The sequence below is a fragment of the Neolamprologus brichardi genome, chromosome 5 (assembly GCF_056152115.1).
Source record: "Neolamprologus brichardi isolate AB-2024 chromosome 5, ASM5615211v1, whole genome shotgun sequence".
Taxonomy (NCBI): domain Eukaryota; kingdom Metazoa; phylum Chordata; class Actinopteri; order Cichliformes; family Cichlidae; genus Neolamprologus; species Neolamprologus brichardi.
The window spans coordinates 29,934,925-29,959,370 of NC_142108.1; the positions used below are offsets into that span (position 1 = coordinate 29,934,925).

The following is a 24,446-nucleotide window of genomic DNA, read 5'->3' on the forward strand; positions in this document are numbered from 1 at the left end:
TGAAATTAATGAGGTGGCTGAGTTTTTACAGACACAGATAAAATTGTTCTAAACGTAGCTTATGGAGCATTTTGGCACATGAGGATATGCAACACTCTGTGGTTGTAGATCATTTTTCACCCCCAGCCTGATCCAGTCAAATCATCAGCAATTATTTGGAAGCAAGTTTAAAAAAACATTTCCACCAGAATGGACCTTTTTATTACAAAGTACGCTTCTATTTTGCACAGCAGTCAGTCATCACTGCGAATGAAGGGGTGCCTCCATAATGAAAGCGAGGTCAAAATCCATTGATGGCAGCACAAAAGTAACCACAACCCTTAATTCATTAAGTGTTTAGGCACCAATCTCTCTTTGAAACACGACGGCCTGATGTGAGCTAACTCGCCGCAGAGAGCTAAGTTTTGAATATTTCACGGTAATGCAGTTCGCAGTCGTAATGATATTTGACACATCGTAGCGGGTAAGGAGCGTCAAACATTATTACAACAAAGCAGTCGGAGACAGCCAGGAGAATGTCGTCTCTCATCAGCTGACAGACAGCTCGTGAAGCGAACTGTGAAATAATTTGTCTCATTGTCTGGCAGCCAGGAGCAGGACTCAGCAACAATAACAACAAGCCCTGTGGTCATCTCTCCATCGTTTGTTAATAATCCTTCATTTTTCTGACTCTTCTCTGCTTGGTGTACGCGTCAACCTGCCAGGAAACATCATGAGAGAAAGTTTTCCTCAAAGAAAAAAAGGGCTGTTTGAAATTCAGTTTGGTGAATGAAGAGCAACAAAAATGGATTATTCTTCTTATGTGAACATAAATAATAATTCATAGAGAGCCATCATAATTGATGGTAGCTAAACCGGTCCCCTACTTTCATGCTGCTATGCCTTTGAAGTTTTCTATTTTGACAGGGATGGATAAAACACAAGCTCAGTATTCTTTGGTTTTTCACCACTGAGTCCTTTACTTTAGATACATGCAGGTAGACCAAAGCAGGGTTAAAAATTAATTACCATGAACTCTAGAAACTGGTTTAAATCACTACATCCTTTTCTATGACTCAAACATACTGTAAATTGCACGATTAATTTTAAAATTTTAATGGCAATTCTGCAAAATCACTAAACTTGGCATGGACTACATTGACTTTGTTTTTCCCAATTTATTTCAGTGTGGTTGTCTGTGAAGGTTCTCAGTCATCCAGGTCATCGTAGTCAAAGGAGCTTGCAAAGAAAAGCGTCTGGACTTCTTTAAAGAAGTCCAGACGCTTTTCTTTGCAAGCTCCTTTGATTTTAGTGTTGTTAATAAAAAAGCAGTCTGTTCAATTCTTTTTTTCATTATTTCTGACATTACTTCTGTTATTTCTGGTCTGAATCATCTGTCCTCGTCTTTACTGTGTAGAGAAAAAAAATGGAAAGTCATTTTGAATTAGGATTCGAGAAACATGTTCTTCCCTACCTGCGCGCATTGACTCAGGCAGAGCAGACGGCTGCGTTTGTGATAATCCCTCATCTCTTCATTCTGTGGGTAGCGAGCAGGAGGTGGGTAAGACTGGTATTGTACTGCTCTTCGGCAAGGAAAGCAGGCCACGGTGGAAGCTTTAGGTCAAAAAAACAAGAGCCAGAAAGGTGGATAGGCGAAGAGCATCCCTCAAGAGGCCCAGTGGTCAACAGTGCATGGGTCTTACCTGTCATAGGTCTCTTGGTGTCGAGAATGCAGTGGAGAGGAAACTCTGGAGCCAAAGAGGCCAAACAGTCAGAGAGGAAGCAAAAAGGGTCTTTTGACAAGTGCAAGTGTTACAGTAAAGCCTAGAGGATTAAAATCAACTCGGTTCTTGAGCCTTTTTTAAGTGACTCTTATGTAAAGGTCAGAGGTACTATATGCAGCATAGTCCTCTCTGTTTTCTTCTTACACAACAAACTGCACAAGCAAACACTGGTGAACATCGTTTCATGTCACAGTACTTAAAGTCGATGTAAGTATCCTCTCCAGGTGATGATTTTGTGTCTCTTCTCGCCAACTTACAAGCACGTCCTTGAAGTCCGTTATTAAATCAATTTGTTGCCCCAAATGCCATCATGGCTCACAGCATTCACCAGAGAGTACACCTTGGCTTCTTCCTCGCCTCAGAGCCCACTGGCAAGGCTTTGTTATGCCTGGTCTGAGCCACGTAGATAGCACTGGTCCTATCTTTCTGCTTCTGTCCACCTGTCACAGCAGTTATTCACCTGTGTAATCAAATTATCAGGGGCCCAAAAGAAGCAGACGATAACAGGCATTAAAATAGGGAACAAAGAAAGGAGAAGCAGCAAAGATTTCTTTACAATGCTATGTCCAAAATTATATAACTGCATATTATTGATGTAGTAAATCAGTAATAAATACCTAGACCAGAAGCAATGAACCAACAAAGAACAATTGACTTTTAATTTCCCTTTAGCTGCACAGAGCTCAGTACTCTTGTACTTTTTTCATTTAATAATAAGCATTTATAATTTATCTGAAAATTGATGAGTGTAAAGACAGAAATAATTAATGTTCCTGCATGCATGTGATGTTGTTTCCAAGGACAGGGTTAAGGTTCAGAGCAGCAACAATGATGTGATTAAGGACTTTTAGCTAGCACTGGTTGTATTATTTATAACATATGACAAAAGCAGATTTTTCATAATTATAGCTGAATTGATTTATTTTTACATGAGGTTTATTTAGCTTTAAAATTAGCTGTAGCTCATATACTGTAACTTGTCTTTCCCGTTAGTTCTTAGATTGACTTTTTTTCTCAAGGTTATTTACATACTAATGAACACCCACTGATTACATTTTCCATCCATTTTCTTCCCCATATTCAGTTCAGGGTTATGACGGGGCTGGAGCCTATCCTAGGTGTCATAGGGTAAAAGCCAGGGTACACCCTTGACAGGTTACTAATCTATCACAGAGCTAACAGGGAGACAGACGTTCACACCTATGGCTAATTTATCATTCAACCTAACATCCATGTTAAAGTGTGAAACCAGAATACCTGGTGGGAACCCATAAAGGCACAGGGAGAACAGCTAGCCGCCACAGAGAAGGTCTCAGCAGCGAGTGGATTTGAACCGTGTGGATGGCTTTGAAAACACTCGCTGTTATACTGCTGTTCTGACTAATCTCCGAAGCCAGAAGAAACCATTGTTGAGGGGAAAAAAGAGGAAATGCCAAATTACTCACAAGCAAGACAAAAAAAATCAGTGTGAACACGTCTCGTGGAGTGATGAATCTAAAATTTAAATTTGTGGTTCAAGTCACTGTCAATACGTCCCGAGGTGAGTGTCTACGGCTATTTATAACAGATAGAATCTGCATTTCAGCAAATGGTGGGGATCTTCCAATCCAATCCAATTTTATTTATAAAGCACTTTAAAATACCCAGCACAGGAACAAAGTGCTGTACAGAAAATAAGTTAAAACAATAGAATAACAGAAAACAGCAAAATAAATAAGTAAAACACATAAAACATAAAATTAAAACAGCCCTATATTAAAACAAAAACAAGATAAAACAGCATTAAATCACCTAAAAACAACTAAAATAAAAAATAAAAAACCAACATCTCAAGTGGTGTCAAAGGCCAGGGTAAAGAGGTGGGTTTTCAAGAGTGACTTAAAAACAGATAAAGAACTGGCCTGTCTAATTTCTAAAGGAAGCTCGTTCCACAGTTTTGGATCTTATCAAATTGTGAAAAATTGTGATGAAATTGTGAAAAGAGAAAAGTACTGTCAGATTTTGATCCACCATGGAATTCCATGTGGAAAATGCTGGATTAGAGAAAACTTAATTTTTCAGCATGACAATGATCCCCAACACTGCCTATCCCTTAAAAGCATAGAGTGTCTGGAGAGAAAACACACACATGGAGCACTACCATTCATGTACTGGCCTCCTGAGAGCCCGGACCCCAACATTATATATAATATTTAACAGTGATTTTAGAGAGAACAGACCAAAAGACAGCCAATATCCAAAGAAGAGCTTCAAGAAGCCTGGAGAACTTTTCCCGAAGAAGGTTGTGTTGAAGAACAAAGCCGGTCATACCAAATAGTGACTTTCAAGCTTATTGGAATTGTACAGACTTTGTTTTTGTCTTATATTCTGTGTTTCAAATTATGTTTGCCCATGTTTCAATACATCACTGCATCTTAAAAGGTGATATCAGTTGTGTGTTTAAAGCATATATCCCACTTTAACCATGTCAACTATAGTGTCTCACAACTACGATTTTAAACGATAAACTATATAAACATGCAGAGCTTTCAGACAAAGCAATACCAGCATGACAAGAATGTTTCTGGCATTTGCCTTTACAATTCAATTTTCAAGGTTGAGAATTGCAATGCGGAGCCAGTAATTGCACTGCATTCAAGGTGCATGATTCAGTTGTGAGCAAATTTCTTTAAGAAACAAAATGGAAAATAGAAAATCAATTTGCTTATTTATTTACTAGCATGAAAAAAAAACTTGGCCTTCATTAAGCTCGTTGACAGGATGTAACTGTCATGGTTTTGGGTCGGTGACCCAGTGTTCTGTGTTTTAGACTTTTTAATTTTGCTAAATTCATTTTGAGTTTGAGAACTGGGCCTATTTCTGGATGTTATTATGTTGGGTTCTTTTTTAGTTACTTTAGGTCATCAGTCATCAGCTTATTTTCCTGTTCCCTCAGTCCTGTCTCTGTGTTTCTTGTTTAGTTATTTCCTCCTGTTTTCTTACACCTGTCTTTATGTTTTGTCCTCAGCATCTTCCATGTTAAATCTATTGTTTCCATGTTTGCTATTCTCTGTGTCTCCCCCTCTTATTGCAGTCATGTCTCGGTTAGGGATGGGTATCGTTTAGGTTTTATCCGATACCAGTACCAAACTGGTACTTTTGAAACGGTGCCGGTGCTTAAAGAATGGAGAACACACACTTTGTCCAAAAACCTCTCATGTTCAGCTGTTTTTTTGTAAAAAGATAACAATGTTAGCCTTTTCTGCAGCTAGAGGGCATATATGGCATCACTCATGGCTGGAAGCAGTGCTTAAACAATGGAAAAAACACCAATTTTGTTCAAAAACCTCTCATGTTTAGCTGTTTCCCACTTTTTCTTTGGTCATTTTAGCTTCTTTGGCCAGGGTGAAGGGAGTATCTGCCATCAAACAAGAAGACAGCCGCATGTAACTACAATTGTGTTTGCTAGTTCACCTTACATGCATTAATGTAATAACGTGGTTAGCCTACTCAACGTAAATTACATACGAACAACATTAAGCTACTCACGCAGAGAAGAACGCCTGCTGCTGCCATCATCATCATCCTCATCATTTCTGCTACACTGGCAGGGCTAGGGGCCAGGACTCTCCTCTTTATGGCACCGGATACCGGTACCCATCCCTAGTCTCGGTGTTCTGTCTCCCTTACCTGTTCCCATGTTCTTTTTCGCGTTTCCCCTGTCTCATGTGCCCATGTTTGTTTATCCCCATCCCGATTTTACGCTTGCACGTCGTATGCGTGCTACTACCTGTTTTATTTTGTCAGTCCCTCGTCTCATGTGACTTGTTTTAGTTTTGCTTCTGCTATAGTGATGTGTAACAAAAGTCCAGACTTGAAAAGGGAGTCCTTACAGTTTTCCACTGCAGTGTTTATTCTGTATTTTTTTTGACCTTTCTGATGAGTGGCAGGCAGTGTGAATTGCTGCTTTGTCTACAGTAGTAGAATAAGCACCACAATATCAAGTGTATTCAAAAACTATAGCCTTACTTTTAATATGCCAGCTTTTTTTCACATCAGTCAAAGAGCAAGGACTTTTTATACAATTTATACAATTTATATCTTTTCTTTCTTTTTTTCTCATTTCTTCATGCACATATTCAAAACACATTAAAACAGGTGCATAGAACTACACAGTAAAGTGCATTTGAAACTATGCATCAACGTTCATCTTTTTCCTAACCTTTCTCATTTATCTCCTTTTGTAGGTACGGGGACATGGTGCCAAAGACAATTGCTGGAAAGATCTTTGGCTCCATCTGCTCCCTGAGTGGCGTCCTGGTGATCGCTCTGCCCGTCCCTGTCATTGTCTCCAACTTCAGCCGCATCTACCACCAGAACCAGAGAGCAGATAAACGGCGTGCTCAGAAGGTACAAGTTAGTGTCTTTATCTTATGTACTTTGACAGGGACAACAATGAATATTAGGGGTGCAACAATACACAAAATTCACGGTTCCGTTAAGTTCGATACTTTGGTGTCACAGTTCGATATTTTTTTGATACAAAAAAATGTTCATGCCTTTTTAATTTGTCATTTATTAAAATTATAAATATATATTTTAATTCAAAAGTACAGTTTTTAAATTTAATGTTGCTGAAGCAACAAAGTAATAAAAAAATTAATCTATCTGATCGAGAAATCACTCATCTTTGGAAAAGAGAGTTTATTACAGAGAAATGGCTCTTTCCAAAATAAAAGCTATACTATATGCTTCTTCTGGGCTATATTCTCAGCAGCATATTAAACATATCAGGTCCCCATAAGGAGAATCATGTGCTAACGGCTGTCTAAATGACTCGGGTAAAGTTTGTAGCTTGTTGTTTTTGTCTGCTTCCACTTGTCTTTGCACTAGGATGATGTCGGAGTAAATGTGCAGTCATATTCGTTGTGTTCCCACTAGTGCTGTCAGCGTTAATCTCGTTGAAATGACGTTAACGCCACAACACGGCAAATCTCCGTTAACAAGCTACCGCGGATCGGCCCGTGCGTGGGGCTGGACGGCCAACACGTTAACGAGCTAACTGCACTAACGCAGTAGTTCCCACCAATATAATTGAGCATTGCGTGGCACATCCAACATACTGTTTTACTTTTGTCCATGACGCGCTTACCTTCAGGGTCATACGTCACATGAAAACCAAAATAGTTCCAAACGCCAGATCTGAATGAGGGTGGGGGAGGTTCAGGCTCTGCCTGCGCTCAGTGAATCTGTGTTCGACTACTCCGCCTAGGCTGCACTGTCGAGCGCAGATCCACTGAGCGCTCAACACAGACAGCACCGTCAGAAGGAACGTTGATCAAACAAATTAAACATTTTGTATTGTTCGATACATATGCGTATTGTTGCACACCTAAGGAATATGTGTGGCTGAAATCAGTGGCTGTGTTAAATCTTGTACAAATATTACTAATATTTTCAAAAGGCCAAAGTTGTAATGCAATATGACACATTATTAAGTTAATGAGAATAAATGGGAGGATGAAATGTTGAGTAAAACTTTTGGCTATGCGGGTACTAATAGTTAGTCCTGAAATGGGAATAAAAACTTTTGAAAGTCCTTTTGTTTTATTCACATCATTAAAATAATGATGTGAGTTTAAAGATCTTGATGACAGATGAGTTTCGTTTATATGAAAGGCACACGGGTGTTTTACCAACTTAAAAAAAGGTGCTGGTGAAAGAGACTGACCCCAATTAGGAACTGTACAACTGCTTTGCGAATGAATGTCCTTCACCATAATTCATCCCACATTTCTCAGCACCATCATACACACAAGAAATGTGTTGCCCTTCAGATGGACATTAACTTAACATACTTTTAGACACACTCACACACAAGTTGTGTGTTTCTTAGACACACACTAAGTACCAAATGTTAGCCAGCCATTCACTACAATTCCCCCAGTAGGCTTGACCTTTCTATGGGGCTAGATAAGAGCGCTATTAAGTTAGAGAGCAGCTGCTGATAGCTAATTGAGGAGGGAAAAGTGTGATTTGAATCCTTACTGATATTAGAATCCTAGGTGTGCGGTTTTCTAATTAATATACTGATTTCCATCAGTTCAAACACAACAGCATGGGCTATCTCGCACCTTTATTGAGTCCAGTGAGGCTCAGTTCTGAGTAAAATAGGTCTGATAGAGGCAATGAATTGGTGAACTGGGGAAGTTGGATTCATCCTGTTAGATCAAACCTCAGTCAGTCTTGGTAATATTTACATTCAAGAAATTGAGAAAAACCTTGTGTACTTACATCTGGTTTCATAATATTTTCAAAAGGCTGCCCAGTTGTGTATGTTTCATAACAATATCACACACTAAATTATTTTATTGTGTCATTGCTACTTTAAAACACTGTTTCCCACTGATGTGGTATACAGAAAATACAACCTCTGCAGCACTTCTTCTGTAACACTTCCATAACAGATGAAATAGTTACTTGTTCATTGACAGAATGTCTATTGTTTTGATATTGACATGCTTAAGTGGGCATGGTCGTACTGTTGCTAAGCAACAGCGACTGACAGTAGGGCTGACCAAATATACTCCATGACCCAGCAGCTTTTTTCCCCCCATGCATTTGTTGTGCAAGTTGCTTTTTATATTGATCTTGAAGGATTTTCTTTTTTCAGATATCATCTTTCAGTGGTTGTAAAACATTTTTAGACCACAAAGGGACCATAAACTCTTCACACTAATGAAGTTCTTTTAGCTTTTTGATGCTTTTCAAGCTTATAGTGCCTATTAAAGCAGTGAGGAGGCTCTCTGGGAAACATAGCCCACTCTCAATGAGGAATTAATTTACAAAAACATTATTAAGCTGTTAAAGGATAATTAAAAAGAAATAACATTTTATTGCTGCTTTTTGCCGTGGTCGTTGAGGATCTTCCCTCAATAGAAATCCCTGATGCAAGTAAAGCATTATTCACATTTTAAAAGCTTAAAGGCTTAAAAACTAATGTTCAAAGTTGAAACAACGGACAGGACAACAAAATGTAAGCAAACACGGAAGTGCCAAAGTGCTTAGAAAGAAATCTGATTCAGCAATTAGAGTTAAGGTCTATAGGTGGCTTTAATATGGTAATTTAGCATAAATGTTTGTATCTAAAGTGTCACGTGAATAAAAAAAAATTTAAAAAAAAGAAAGTAGGTCTGGACTTGGTAATGTATTAAAAAAATTGTTACCTTGCGATTAATAGGAAATGAAAAAATAACTTGTTCTGGTATTTCAACATGGCAAGCTACATTCTGTCATGGCTTTAAATGGATTTAATCCTATTACACAACAAAATATCCCTCACACACGTTGGTGTTTTTGTGAAGCTTTAGTTTATCTTGGTCATTGTCTGCTTTTTCACTCATTTTCAGTTTTTCCAGTCTTTCTATCGGACCACTTTCAGAGGAATGTTTTTGCTTTTTAAGCCTCTTAACACTGACCTGTGAATCATTCAAGCAGAAAAAGGGCTCCTAACTCAAGGGATGAGCCAGTGTTGTGCTTACACCAAATAAACATGTTAGCAACAAACCAGTTCTAGATTATAAATTTTAGGCACATCCCAAAAATATATAATTTCTTGCTACTTCTTTAGTTGAATCTATTAAAAGATGCTAAAAACAACATGGTTAATTAGCATAAAATAGTGTTTTTGCTATTTAGATCGCGGTCCCCAACCTTTGCACCACGGACTGGCTTATGCCCGACAATATTTTCAGGGACCGGCCTTTAACAATAATAATAATAATAATGGATTGCATTTATATAGCGCTTTTCGGGACCCCTCAATTTACAATACCACTATTCATTCACTCTCACACACTGGTGAAGGCAAACTACAGTTGTAGCCACAGCTGCCCTGGGGCAGACTGACAGAAGCGAGGCTGCCATATTGCGCCATCGGCCCCTCTGGCCATCACCAGTAGGCGGTAGGTGAAGTGTCTTGCCCAAGGACACGACCGAGACTGTCCGAGCCGGGGCCCAACTCTTGAGCCACGATCGCCCCTGGCTCAAGAGTTGTCGCAGATAAATACAACAAAATAAAACTAGTACCGGTACCGAAAAAAAATAGGATTTATTCATAGCACACGTGAAAAGACCCAGGAAAACATAGTTAATGATAAAAACGATAACAAAATAACGCTAAAAACTGATAAAAACCCTGAAAACCATACATTTCACACCCGAGCCTCAACCAAACGCCCGGGGGTTGGGGACCGCTGATTTAGAATATTTAGATTATTTAGTGTGCAGTGTGTCGGTAAAAAAAGGATTAAAGTGCATAAGTGGAGGACAAAAGAAAAAGTGGCAGGCCTAAAAGAGCAAATGAACAGTATGTCAAAGTCATGTCCTTAGAAAATAGCACAAGACACCGACACCAACCCTGAGAGATGCAGTTGGCCCTTCAATTGATCCGTCTACTGTTCACCGAAGCCTCATTAGAAATGCTGGAAGGGTGGCTGTCAAGAAGCTCTTCTTGACATATGACAGTTATAGCAGGCAAAAAACAGACCCTGATGCAGGACTCTGAATACAGGAATGAACTAAAACAACAATGAAATCCAACACAAATGCAGGGCAGGAGCAGGAAAACTAAACACCAAGTAGGAGGACACACAACCATGAAGAAGGACATGACAAAGGACAAGAGTTGACACAATTTGTACTCACAAGATAATGGCAGGAGAGGAAACAGGTTGGAACATAGCTGAGTTTATTTTGTCTGTTTCATTGTCAATATGTACAAGAGTGTCTACAATCATCTGTTAAACACAGCAGAGGCTCTGTCATGGTTTGCAGCTTCATTTCAGCAAGTGGTGTTGGGGACCCTGTCAAAGGTGATGTTGGGGATCTGGGCAAAACTAAGCAAAACTATGAGTCGTAGACCAGCCTGCCCAGAGCCTGGACCCTGACATTAACTAGAACAGTCTGGGAACAATTCAATTCAATTCAATTTTATTTATATAGCGCCAAATCACAACAAAAGTCGCCTCAAGGCGCTTCATAGATACAGAGAAAAACCCAACAATCATATGACCCCCTATGAGCAAGCACTTTGGCGACAGTGGGAAGGAAAAACTCCCTTTTAACAGGAAGAAACCTCCAGCAGAACCAGGCTCAGGGAGGGGCGGGGCCATCTGCTGCGACCGGTTGGGGTGAGAGAAGGAAGACAGGATAAAGACATGCTGTGGAAGAGAGACAGAGGTTAATAACAGATATGATTCAATACAGAGAGGTCTGTTAATACATAGTGAGTGAGAAAGGTGACTGGAAAGGAAAAACTCAATGCATCATGGGAATCCCCCGGCAGCCTACATCTATTGCAGCATAACTAAGGGAGGATTCAGGGTCACCTGGTCCAGCCCTAACTATATGCTTTAGCAAAAAGGAAAGTTTGAAGCCTAATCTTAAAAGTAGAGATAGTGTCTGTCTCCCGAATCCAAACTGGAAGCTGGTTCCACAGAAGAGGGGCCTGAAAACTGAAGGCTCTCCCTCCCATTCTACTTTTAAATACTCTAGGAACAACAAGTAGGCCTGCAGAGCGAGAGCGAAGTGCTCTAATAGGGTGATATGGTACTACAAGGTCATTAAGATAAGATGGGGCCTGATTATTTAAGACCTTGTATGTGAGGAGCAGGATTTTGAATTCAATTCTGGATTTAACAGGAAGCCAAGAGATTTAAATGTTCTGGGGGGTTGGGGGTATTCCTGAAGACTACAGGAAAGTTTCCCTCTGAGAGTTCAGTCTGTACTGAAGAATAAAGATGGCTGTATATATATGCTGGCACATGTTTCAATAAACCAGTGAAACAATTCATTGTTTTTCCAGCAAAATATAAAGAAATTATGGACTACTGCTCATGGTTTTTGTACAGTGTCCCCCAGTGAGCTATTTTTGATCTAATGAAGTAACTTCTTCTTCTTCTGCCTTTAATATAACTTAAAACAATAGGAAGAAAAATCAAGGGGAAATATCTGTTATGTTAACTCTGTTTAAAAATTCCTTTTCCTTTTATTACTTTATATGTTCTGGGCTCCCATTTCTCTCCAGATCTCATTCGTCTTCATTCTTCTATAAACACACACTGCTCTCGGTTCCTATTACAATTATGTAGTCATCAGGGGATTTGATTTTACAAAAAGGTCTTCTCGTGTATCCGTCGTAGCTTCTTAGTCATTAAATAGAAAGTAGAGAAACCAAATTGGGCTTAATGATAGTTATTGCCTGCTAACTACTGGAGTGTATGCCTCAGTGCGAAGTACAGTCTGTCTTGAAGTTCAATAACCCACTGAGGATATAACTAGCCACAGAAACAACCCCTGCCCTGATACTAATGCTCCTAATTCCCCAATAATTTGAAAACCAAACGTGCAGATGACAAAGACAGGTTCCTCTTTTATTCCTTCAGCAAATCAGCACTGCAGCACAGTGCAGTCAGAGTGCCGATAAGTGTTGAGGCAGTAAATGGACTGAGGTCACACCGGTAATGGGACAGCAAAGTCAAGTGGAGCCACACTGAGAGATGGCAGGTTGTTAAGGAAAAAAAAGTCCTGAGACCAGAGACGTGAGGGCAAAACAAGACGATGGGAGCAAGAGAGGAAAGAGGGATGGAGGTCTGACAAGAGTAAAAAGAGTAAGAGAATAAAAAGAAGACCGAGGAAGCAGAAGGAGGAAGTGTAAGAGGTCTTATTGGGGTAGAAGAAAGAAAAAACAGGAAGAGGGCTCTATATAGCAGTAGTTTCAAGGCTCACTTGTCTTGGAGGTGAACATTTTGAACCTTTCTGCTGTCTGACTGTCAGACTGTGGGTGGTAATGTTGGAGCATATAGGTCTGATTTGTGCGGTCAACTGAGACCACCGATGAAGTGAAATCACCACAATCATGACTGGGCTTTAGTCAGGTTGTTGAAGAGGCTCGTTCGGGGCACACCGAACTTTCTTAAAGAACTTCCCCAACCGTGAAATACTTATTCATCACCCTTTAGGAGGCATTTACTTCTAAAGTTGAGTTTAGTGAATTTCAACTTTTGGGATTTTGACGGATTTTTAACGTAACCTCTCCTCCGCTTTTACAGTGTCATGCTTTGTTTTTAATTTTCTGAAGGGAATTTGATGTATCAGAATAACAAAGTATCAAGTATTTGATACTTTCATCAGAATTTTTATACTTTAATAGAAGAATGAGGTTTATTCAGGTAGCTTTGGCTCAGGAGGCAGAGCAAGTCATCTGCTAATAAGAGGGTTGGTGGTTCTGTCCCTGGCTCCTCCAGTCTGCCTGTGAAAGTATCCTTGGCCAAGATACTTAACCTCGAGCTGCTCACAATGCATTCATTAGAGTGGGAATGTTAGAAAGAGCTTGTGTGATTGAGAGATGCTGTATAAAGTGCTTTGAGTGCATTTGCCATAAAAAATAACACATTCATGGGGTTTTCAGTTTTATTTTACAGTAGTATCGTAAGGAATAAAGCAGTAAAGCATATAAATTGAACTCTGTGGACTTTTTCCAACATATATGAACAAGCAAACATATGATCAACTCTCAAACAGCTCTTTTAGATGAAAGCTGTATGAAAAAGACAGAAAATTTTTAATCATTTTCATTATTTGAAAATATAAATGACATAAAATTTCAGAAAAAAGAGGCCACTAGTGAATTTCAAAGCATTGTAGGGAATATGGGGAATTAGAGCTGTGGGTGTTTTTCTCTTGTGTTTTACGCTTCATGTTGTGGATATTTGTATGCATTATATTGTGTTGTAGAGGTTGTATTTAATGTTTGCTTCCTCGGTCAAGTATCCCTTGTGAAATTTGATCTCAGTAGAACTTCCTGGTTAAATGAAGTTAAAACAGATCAATCACATTATATGTGTGACACCAAACATCCAGTGTCTGCTATTCTCTTTGTTATTGAAATGTGTAGCATCATTATGCCTACATCTAAAGAGCTTCCTGAGACCTTTGGGATATTTATGAATCCAAAAGAAGAAGAAAAAAACCCTAACCATTCCAGTCCAAGGAAAATATTCTAGAAGTAGAAAAGATTTTCAACAACATGAGAAAAAATGCCAGTCTGTCTAGGGTTAGACTAGAAGTCTCAGATAATGTAAGATTTCATTACAGGATGTGCAGGTAATGCTTGCACCTGTTGCTATTAGCATGCACACATTTATAGTCTGAAAGAGAATCACAAGCTTAAGCTGCACGTGAAGCTTGTCATTAAAAGGTTCTTTCTATCCAAAATGAACATTAGAGTAAAACTGCAGCTTGCTAACATGTACGCAAAGACTTTTTGGAATAAAGGATAAAGACAGAAGCTTTTTGGCTACAGTAACAGCAGACATGTTTGTGCATTAATTACAAGATTGACATGTTGTATCTTTTCTTTTAAAGAGTAACAAAGTATTATGCACAAAAAGAAATTCAAGTGAGATTTACTTACTTACGCCCATCTTTTTTTTTTTTTTTTTTACCTTTTTTTGAACTTTTAAACTTGCAAATTGTGCAGCCAAAACCTAATATACAGTAGTATTTTCCTAGTACACTTTCTTAGTATACATTAATGAGGCACAATGAACTGAAGACACATTCTTTTCATGATGAACTTGGGTACTGTCACGGCTAGTGAGGTAAGCCGTGTGGAGTTATGAAGAAGGACCCAAAATGCAGTCACTTACTTGATGCGAGTGAGCTTTACTTACGATAACAAAAGCTAAACAAAAGCAAGGGAGGCAAAATCAGAACTAAGAAAACCTGAACTAGAAAAACTAAGGATCAAACAAACAAATTTGAAACCTGAAGGAGATGGAGAGCAGAGCAAACACGGGGTAAGATACACAGGGAGAAAACACGGAGTTAACACGGACGGACCCGTGGCACGTACAAGAGAACACACACTTTATAAATACACACAGAGGACAAAGAGGAGACTACACACAGAAGGGAGACACAGCTGAACCTAATGAATATGACAAGACAAGGAGGATGCAAAGTGAATACACTAACATCAGACACAGACCTTCAAAGTAAAACAGGAAATACACCGACAGAACAAAGGGAACAGAGTAACATGAGGGGCATAGAGACCAAAAGCTAAGAGCAAGAAATACAGAACGCAAAACACTAGTAAACATGAACCAAGAAGAGACTACAGACTACTAAAAATAATAATACAAGATCAAAACACTGAGTCACAGACCCAGGACTATGACAGGTACTGTGGTGAACATGGGTACAATCTGACACAGGGGTGCCCAATCCCAGTCCTGAAGAGCTACCGTCCTGCAGCTTTTAGATGTGTCCTTGTTCTAACACACCTGAATCAAATGAATGGCTTGTTATTAGGTCTTTGCCAAACTTGGTGGCATGCTGAAGAGGTAATCCAACCCTTTGATTCAGCTGTGTTGGAGTAGGGATGCATCTAAAAGCTGCAGTAGCTCTCGAGGACTGGGATTGGGCGCCCCTGATCTGACGTAAGAAAATTCCTCGGTTTGTTTCAGTTATTTATTTATATTTTTTACTTACTTACTAATTATTTGGTGGCAAACATAATTTTTTCTGTTTGGCATTTTCATGATGATGAGTTTTGTAGGACAAAATTCATTATCATTGGTGGAGAATTTTCAGTTACATTTTCACTAATATTTCAATGAAAGATTCATTCAGTCCTTCTGGGGCTCAGACAAACTTTTAAATCAATGGGATTTTAAGGCCATCAAAAGCAAATTGACCTTTAAAAGGCCTGGTTTGCAGTTCGTTCAAGAGCATACACAATGGTTTACAGCATAAAAATGAACACTACAGTGCTCAGTTGGAAAACGAATCATTTTTATTGCAGCTAGACAAATATTGATCCATGTGTGATACCTTTATTAACTATTCAGGGACTTGATTTTAAACCAGTTTGACTTAATCTGCTTCAATATTTTCCACTTTCTTTAACTTTGAACTAAATGAGACTCAATCACACCTCTGGGTTTTAGCAGTTTTCATGTATTTAGAGTAAAAGTTTCTTAGAGAACTGTTTGGGCTCAGCAGCTCATCACAGGCGCTCAGCGCAACCTTTTGCACTTACAGAAGAATCAGAGATCCTTATTCTTTCATATTTTTCCCTTTCTTGTGTCAAGTAGTACTTTTGATCAATCATAAAGCCAGGCAGCTTGTGACGGTAATTTCACTGGTTCTTAATTCATTCACTCTTCAGCTGCAGAAAGAAGCAGTCAATGATCCTCGCATTTTACCCCTGTTTCACATACTGACCACGTACATACACAAGCACTATTATTACCTCTCAGGTTCCAGCTTTTTATACAACTTCACTAGTTTGACAGGCGGTTTTTGAAGCGTCTAAATATTACTTTTGAATCATGTCTGGAAAGCAGATGTTCTTCGGTATCTCCTGTTTCTTAAATGTATATAAAGGGAGTGAGAGAGAGAGAGAGTGGGGGTTAAAGATAAAGCTCACCTTACAGTTGTCATAATATCCTCTTCATTTTATGAAATCCTTAATGCAATGTCTCTCATTTCCTGTCTCCTTTGTTCTATTATTTTATCTGTTATTTAAAGCAATTTTATATTTTTGCTGCAACAGAAAGGGAATAAAATAAACTGCTAAATGTTGGCAAACAGACTTTGCAATTTTGTACTCAGTAGGTTCTCATGGGCATAATTGGCACTAATGCAGCAAATTATCAATTTGTGCTTGCAGCACCATTAAATGCAAGACTTGGCTTCATGTTGCATTTATATTTTTCTTAGTTTGAGCCCATTTTTTGTTGTTGTTGCTTTTCTTGGTGGACCGACTCTTTAGTTTTATCCTGTTTTAGAAAGATCTATCTGAAGGGTTTAGACTCAAAAGTCTCACAACTTTCTGCCAAAAATTGGAGTTTCAAAGAGATCATCGTGATTCTTCATTCTTTATTTATGATTAGTCAGAGTTTGCTGCTCTTCCAGGGATCCAAATAAAATGAATTATAAAAAACAAACAAACAAACAACTCGGTATCAATGGACTGGAAGGAAAAACTAGAAAAAGCGAAGCTGTAAAGAATCAGAAAATATAAAGACTAAAGTTACAGATGAAAGAATAAAAAGTTAAAAGAAGACATTCATTTAAAAAAAAAAGCTTTTTGATTCAATCTACACTGCCTTGGCAAAATTGTTGTTAGACATCCCAATTAAAGCTACAACTACCCAAGAATTGCTTTCATGATTTTGATTGTTGTTTTCTCTATAAAACATAAGAGAGCTTTATATATTCAAAAAGAGCACTGTGTTAGACTAAAAACTGATTAAAGTATTTACATATTATTTAACTGTTTTAAACCTGTTTAAAAGTCCTCATATTCTTGCACACCTGTTGGTTTAAGCCTCCAGTAACTTGATATCCGATCATGTTTCCCCCAAACACAAAGACAAGCCATTATTGTAGAATTTGCTGTCTAAAACCTTTTTCTAGCTGGTGACTTCAGCCTCAGTCAGCATCTTTGGGAAAAACTGGAAACTGAGCCAGGCCTTATCGCCCAACATCACTACTGGGATTTCAGCTAAATGTGAGCAAAAATCTGCAGCAGCTAGATAGCAACATATTTATGCTCATTTCAGACTTGAAATTAAATTTTCAGCAATCCCAAATGAGTGTATTGTTTGGGTGCCGACTTACAGACATACTCAGTAGCAGCATGTTACAGACACAAGAACATGACAGCAGTCTCTGTCATATATAATGAAAGAGAAAAACTTGAAAATGCAGAGATAAGAGCAGTCGTGTAGTAACTGTGAAAATTACTACAGAGTTTGTGTGATGAGTTGGCAGATTCTCATCATTAAATAGGTATTAGTCATCTTCTCCGACCTCCCGCCTACCTTGTCTGATGCTGTGACTTCTTCTTCTTCCCACACCCAGAAAGCCAGACTGGCCAGGATAAGAATAGCCAAGACCGGCAGCGCCAACGCCTTCCTTCAGAGCAAACGCAACGGACTTCTCAACGACCTGCTGGAGCTGACGGTGAGAAAGACCCCTGACCCTCTGAATGCGAAGATCCACCAACAGCAAAGTGGGCGCGATGATTTCTTGGAAGCTGTTTTAATTAAGCGTGCTCATTAAAAATGGTGCAATGCCAGCAGGTCGTAATTCAGTATTAATCATGTTGTTCCTTGTCAAACGCCCATGTACTAATTATGTCAGTTCACTGCAACTCAGTTGCTTGGAGGCAACAACTTCACATCTGCAGTACGCAAACACAAGCAAAGTGGCAACAATTACTGTCAAATAAACAGAGAACAATTTAAAAGTAATTTAGAGGCTATAAAAGAAGAAGTTGGAGCCATTACATTCTTGTTGTTATGCAGGGCAGAGGTGATAGCAGAGGCTAATAATGCCCCATGTGAGTGTTATCTGTGTAATAACAAAGTGCTTTTTTTGGTTGTTCATCAGTCTGAGACTTGATTTAATCCGTGTCTGTGAAAACGGTAAGCTGAGGTTATCTAGGATGTAAGATTGTTCTTACTTGCTTGTCGAATCGCTCTTGGTGATAATTAGGTTGTTAGTGCATTAAAGGAGGCTTCAAAGCAAAACGGAGCCACTGAACAATGAAACAGTGGAGACAATAGAGATTAATTTGAAAGTAGTTTTGAAATTCAGTTTCTAATGCCTAACCTAAGAACACGCATCAGTCTGTTTCTCAGAGGACATAAATAGTTATTTACTCTACTGTAATGCATGTCTGTGCGTAAAGATCAGAACTTTCTACTTTTTGAATCAATCATCCCCCACTCTACATTTACTCATCTCTTTTATACAATATATATATATATATATTTTATAACCACCGTGGAAAAATGTGTTCGGTAACGTGCGAGCAAATTGCCTGAATCCCATCCATCTAGACCATCGCTCGTGTTTTCAGTGACACACTCCCCTCCTTGCAGATGGTTACTAAAATCCATTTGGACCTGATAGAGTCCAGTGTGAAAGCTCATGGGTGTCTGCTAGTGGTTAGAATTATCATATAAATGCCATCTGTGAGCACTGAGCACCCCCCTTTCCTTTTCATGTCTGTGATGAAGCTGCCAGAGTCCTGGCGCATCAAATTACGATGGTGTCAATTCTGACAGTCGGTGACGCTGCGTGGGTCCGAGGTAGGAGTGGAGATATATGACAAAAATCACTGATTCTGTCACAGTCATTAGTTAGACTAGAAGTTCACTCGGGGTCTGGTTGCATCTTGGCTTTTTTTATTTGTTACTTAGATCACGGGTATTGATAATCCTGTTGAGTTTTATGGTAATCTTGCATACGAAGGCATTACAGCTTTATCTCTTATCTGATCTTTTTTCCTGGAGTCATTTAAATCTATAAAAGACTGCTCAAAACAGTATCACAGAGGAATGGTGCGTCATGCAACAAAGAAAGAAGCCACACACCCATAAAAGCCAGCTTCACTTATACAAAAATCAGCACATACAAGAACACAAAAAAGAAAACTGTAGTGAAATAGGACAATATATATAAAATAAATGAGTGGATCACTCATTTACTTGATGCCATCAAGCCTTGAAATATGTATATAAACATATATTTGTACTTCCTGCATTCCCATGCCATCAGCTATGCATTAGCTCACTTTCAGGTTTCCAAAATGATCAACTTTCCGCCCCAGGAGCTGAGTGTTCCTAGTCTTGATAATGCGCTTAGACCAAATCACATTTTTCATAGGTATTATACCTTATGTCACCCATTTATTTTTGAAGGTTCACAACATCTCCATTTCAGAAAGTAAGAAGGATTTTTTTTACAGAAAGTAAGGATACATAAATAAGTGTGTTGAAATAAGTCTGAATTATCTGTCTGGCAGCTCAAAAAGGTGAAACACAAGATATTTATTTTAATTGTTATTAAGAAACAATGGCTTTTTTTTTTCAAACTGCAGCATACATCCAGAATATATGCTATAAAACTGAACAGCTGACCTACCCCAACTGCGATTTGTACATCAGCACACTTTGAACACAACACATTAAGCTCCTTTGTACATCCATCTACATCGACATCTGCATACCTCACTTGTCTTCACTTACTTATCTTTGTACTTATTTATTTATCTTTCATTATTTTTTTATCCTTATTTTTATCTTTATTATCTTGTTCCTTTAACACCAAAGGAAGAATTTCATTGCACAGAGAAATGCTATTCAACTTCAATTCAACTTCATTTATATAGCGCCAAATCACAACAAAAGTCGCCTCAAGGCGCTTCATAGATACAGAGAAAAACCCAACAATCATATGACCCCCTATGAGCAAGCACTTTGGCAACAGTGGGAAGGAAAAACTCCCTTTTAACAGGAAGAAACCTCCGGCAGAACCAGGCTCAGGGAGGGGCGGGGCCACCTGCTGCGACCGGTTGGGGTGAGAGAAGGAAGACAGGATAAAAGACATGCTGTGGAAGAGAGACAGAGGTTAATAACAGATATGATTCAATACAGAGAGGTAGGGATGGGTATCGAAAACCGGTTCTTGTTGAGAACCGGTTCCCACTGTTTCAATTCCTTGGAATCGTTTGCCATTTTTGCAAACGATTCCCTTATCGATTCCAGTCGCCCCGAATGACGTCACCACGTTGCGGAGCGTCATTTACCTGGCAGGAAACATGGCGGCTCAAACGCTAAAAAGTTTGGTTATACTTTACGAGAACGGATGACAACAGGGCAACTTGCAATACTTGCAAAGTAGATATTTAATTTAAGGAAACACTACGATAACCTTAAATGAATGTCGTGTTTTTAATTCCGCTCCGGACTCGTGAATCTCAACCCAGCAGCAGCGGTAACTTTTGCACGTCCTCTCCCGTTAATATGGCAGGTAAATAATCAACTAACAGTGCATATTATGTTAGCGCGATCTGCCTTATTACCAAACCTGCCATTACTGTGCATTTAGGTGACCATGATGAGAGAGACAGACAGAGTCTGGCTCAGATGCTGGCAGTTCTTGCTACAGTCTACCGTTAGCGTCTCCTTTCAGGCCAGGATAGACGAATGTCACCGAGCAGTGACTAAGTTTGTGGTAAAAGGCTTGCACCCATTTGCCACAGCAGATGCCCCCGATTTTCGGTAAGTGAATGTGTTTAATTGTAGGCAGGGACATCACTGGATATTCTTGTGTAATTGCTACAGAAGAATATTTATTTTATTATTTTACATTCACAATTTTTTTTCCTGGGGACCCTGTGACACCCCATTGAAGAGCCGTAGGTTGGATCTGTTAAGATCTCACTGTTGGGTTTGTAAGGCCATGTTACTCCTAAATTTCTATCTTGTTCAAAGAGAAGATATAAAACAAAGATCTAAGCTAATTGACCTTAGTGTTCTCCTTTTTAAAAAAAAAAAAAAAATCGATAAGAGAATCGATAAAGAATCGAATCGTTAAACAGAATCGAAAATGGAATCGGAATCGTGAAAATCTTATCAATACCCATCCCTACAGAGAGGTCTGTTAATACATAGTGAGCGAGAAGGGTGACTGGAAAGGAAAAACTCAATGCATCATGGGAATCCCCCGGCAGCCTACATCTATTGCAGCATAACTAAGGGAGGATTCAGGGTCACCTGGTCCAGCCCTAACTATATGCTTTAGCAAAAAGGAAAGTTTTAAGCCTAATCTTAAAAGTAGAGATAGTGTCTGTTTCCCGAATCCAAACTGGAAGCTGGTTCCACAGAAGAGGGGCCTGAAAACTGAAGGCTCTGCCTCCCATTCTACTTTTAAATACTCTAGGAACAACAAGTAGGCCTGCAGAGCGAGAGCGAAGTGCTCTAATAGGGTGATATGGTACTACAAGGTCATTAAGATAAGATGGGGCCTATTTCTTCTGTACACATGACAATAAACACTTTGAATCGTGAATAAGATCTGAGTTTAGGTACTATCTTGATCAATGTGCTATAGAAGTATGCAACAACTCAGACATCAGCTTAAATAAAACTATATTTATTATTTCACTGGTTACTCAGCAAATGAAAGGAAAAAAGGTGGGAAGCTTCACAATTGTATTATTTATATTCAACATATGTATAATTGCACAAACAGTGGCAACAAGCAGACCCAACTTTAAAGGGAGGCACTGCTGTAGTGATTCAACAGCTAGCTTAGACCTCAATCACAAAGGCCTAGAGATCCGGTATCCACAGGTCACCAGGACAACTGGGTGCATGGAGGTTATTATGAGTCACTTGGTGAAACTGGTTGCAAGGACGATGCTGCACCGATTACCTCTTTCGGATGGCTTTGGTCGTTAGCAGGTTGCCATGGCCGCCCACAGTTATGGTAGTTCTGGGAATGGGAGTTTTTCCTTCCCGCTGTCACCAAGTGCTTGCTCATAGGTGGTCGTCTGATTGTTGGGGTTAAAGTGGCTTGAGACAACTGCTGTTGTGTTCTGTATAGAAAATCTTGTCTGCAATTATAACCTAACTATTACCAAAAATGGAAAAAGTTTGCCTTCAAAGTCAAGTTATGCCTTTTACTTTGAGGTACAACTCTCTGTTTTCGCTACCGCTTGGAGAGAGCAGTTGGCAAGTGTTTGCAGGTGTTCAGTGTAAACCTCTTTGTGACTTATTTCACCTTGTGACAAAGGTGAGGCGTATTCAAGGAATACACATTTAATCCTCATGACCGGTGATTGCCAGATGGTGACCAGCTGGTCTAGACCCGTGTGACTGAGGCCACAGCACATAGCACTCTATATATCCTGAACTCACGGCATCCTGGACCTGACTCGCAGCTAAATGCCAAACTAACTGATATTACCCTTCACACTTCCATTGAGGCAATGGCCAGGCCAGCTCCAGAATACAGAAGTAACTTAACATTGGATAAAGAGCATTAATGTCATTCTCTAACTGATTTGAACACCTATTTATGGTAATGTGTGATTGAATAGTGCAGTTACAACATCAGTTGGATGGCCAGACTGACAAATCACAGCCCTCTAACGACATCTCCAGGAACTTGACATTTGGGTCATACATCCACTTTGAGGATATTGAAAAATGCCCAGATGGTAGAAGACCTTCTTGAATCCGAAATAAATAAATTGAGTTGCTACAAAGTAACTAAATTAATTGATACATCATTTAATATTAAATAAAATAACCTATAAAAAGAGTCCTGCATCCCTGAATACATCTTTAATCGAGACAGTTAATTTTTGGATTATTTCATTTACTCAGTCCCTCAAAGAGATATGTTCACATAATTATACACATCTCTTTATTACTGTTATAGTTTTGGACATCACATGAATAACACTGAATACTTTAGGGCAGAGGTTCCCAAAGTGTGGGCAAAAGGTGCAAACACATAGAAAAATCTGCGTTTTTAAAAAAATACCTGTGTACATGTGGGCGTAGCCTGAGTTTTTTAAAAAATCTCAGTTTTTGGTGATTCGAAACACCATTTACGTGTGGACGAAAGGCCCAAATGCGTAGAAACAGCTGCGTTTTCAAAAATACCCGTGTAGATGTGGACGTAAAGGGTTAGTAGTTTATTTCATTGCTACCTGTAATTTACTGCAGTTTACTTGTATTTGTTGTTTACTAAATGTACTAAATGCAATGGAGTTTGAAAACAAAATATGGCTGTGTGTGGTTAGAGGATGTGTTGGGGGGGGGGGATTTTTCCTGTAAAAGAAAGGGGGGCCTAACAAAAAAAGTTTGGGAACCACTGCTTTAGGGGAGGTTTTTTATTACAAATACATTGGGAAACAAACACATTTAGTTATTGTCCAATCATTCATTAGCAGCACGGTTATCGTGATCAGCTTCCTTTTACTGACTACACAAAGTCAGCTTCTTTATTTACATGAAAGACCATTGAATCTCGCTCTGTATCTGTATTATGTGTGTATAGGTCCTCTGCCAGAGGGTAAATGCACAAATCCAGCAATCGGAAAACGTGCCCATGTGACGGTGTTGTTCATGTTCCTGGAATCCAAATGAGAGTCCTTGGGCTGGTTCGCCTCCTGCCCCAATCCTCTGAGTAACAATGAACACTGTGGGGAGAGAATTAACCATTTTCAGTTTTCATGTTATTTGGCAATTGCAGTTACTTTGAGACAAAGGAACATTAAAGGCTGAATTTCAAACTAAGTCTGTTGGGAAAAATACCAACAAAGGGTTCCATAAGTTTCTGCTTCTGTGGGGGTTTTTTCCTTCCTCAAACTCTGCGATCTCTCTTCTTTCTGAAGCTTCTGACATCAATAACTGTTTAGCTGCCTCCAGCATCAAATAACACTCAGCAGTACCTACTTAGACAATTAAGTTAGAGGATGCGCAGTAGCACGGTTTAATAATTTGTATGTTGTTTGCTCAATAAACTGAAATTGGAAGTTATTTTGCTGCTTGTTTAAACAAGGAAACAAATCAAAGAAAAACAGTAGGCTGTTTGTGGATTTTTTTTTTTTTTTTTTTTAAACCCTTCAAAATAGGAAATAAATTACAAATTGGAGAAAGTGGACAAACCACTTGCTAAGCAGACCTAAAGATAAGGGATCGATTCACTCCAAACAGGAATGTGGTTCACTATGTAACAAGTAAATTATTTGAAAGTAATTGGCAGGAGCTGCTGTTTACCTGTTCATAACTGAAATGAGGAGAAACTCATCAAACATGAAGAAGA

The 24,446-nt window shown here is 39.0% G+C and overlaps 1 protein-coding gene across 2 annotated transcripts in view; it reads left to right on the forward strand.

Moving 5' to 3' along the window:
• LOC102790712 (A-type voltage-gated potassium channel KCND3-like) overlaps positions 1–24,446 on the forward strand; it is a 108,814-nt gene that overhangs the window by 76,537 nt on the left and 7,831 nt on the right. For both annotated transcript variants that reach the window (XM_006782755.3, XM_006782756.3), the window contains exons 3-4: positions 5,990–6,152; positions 17,679–17,780. In XM_006782755.3, coding sequence (XP_006782818.2) covers positions 5,990–6,152; positions 17,679–17,780 — 265 coding nt within the window. The remainder of the gene's footprint in view (positions 1–5,989; positions 6,153–17,678; positions 17,781–24,446) is intronic.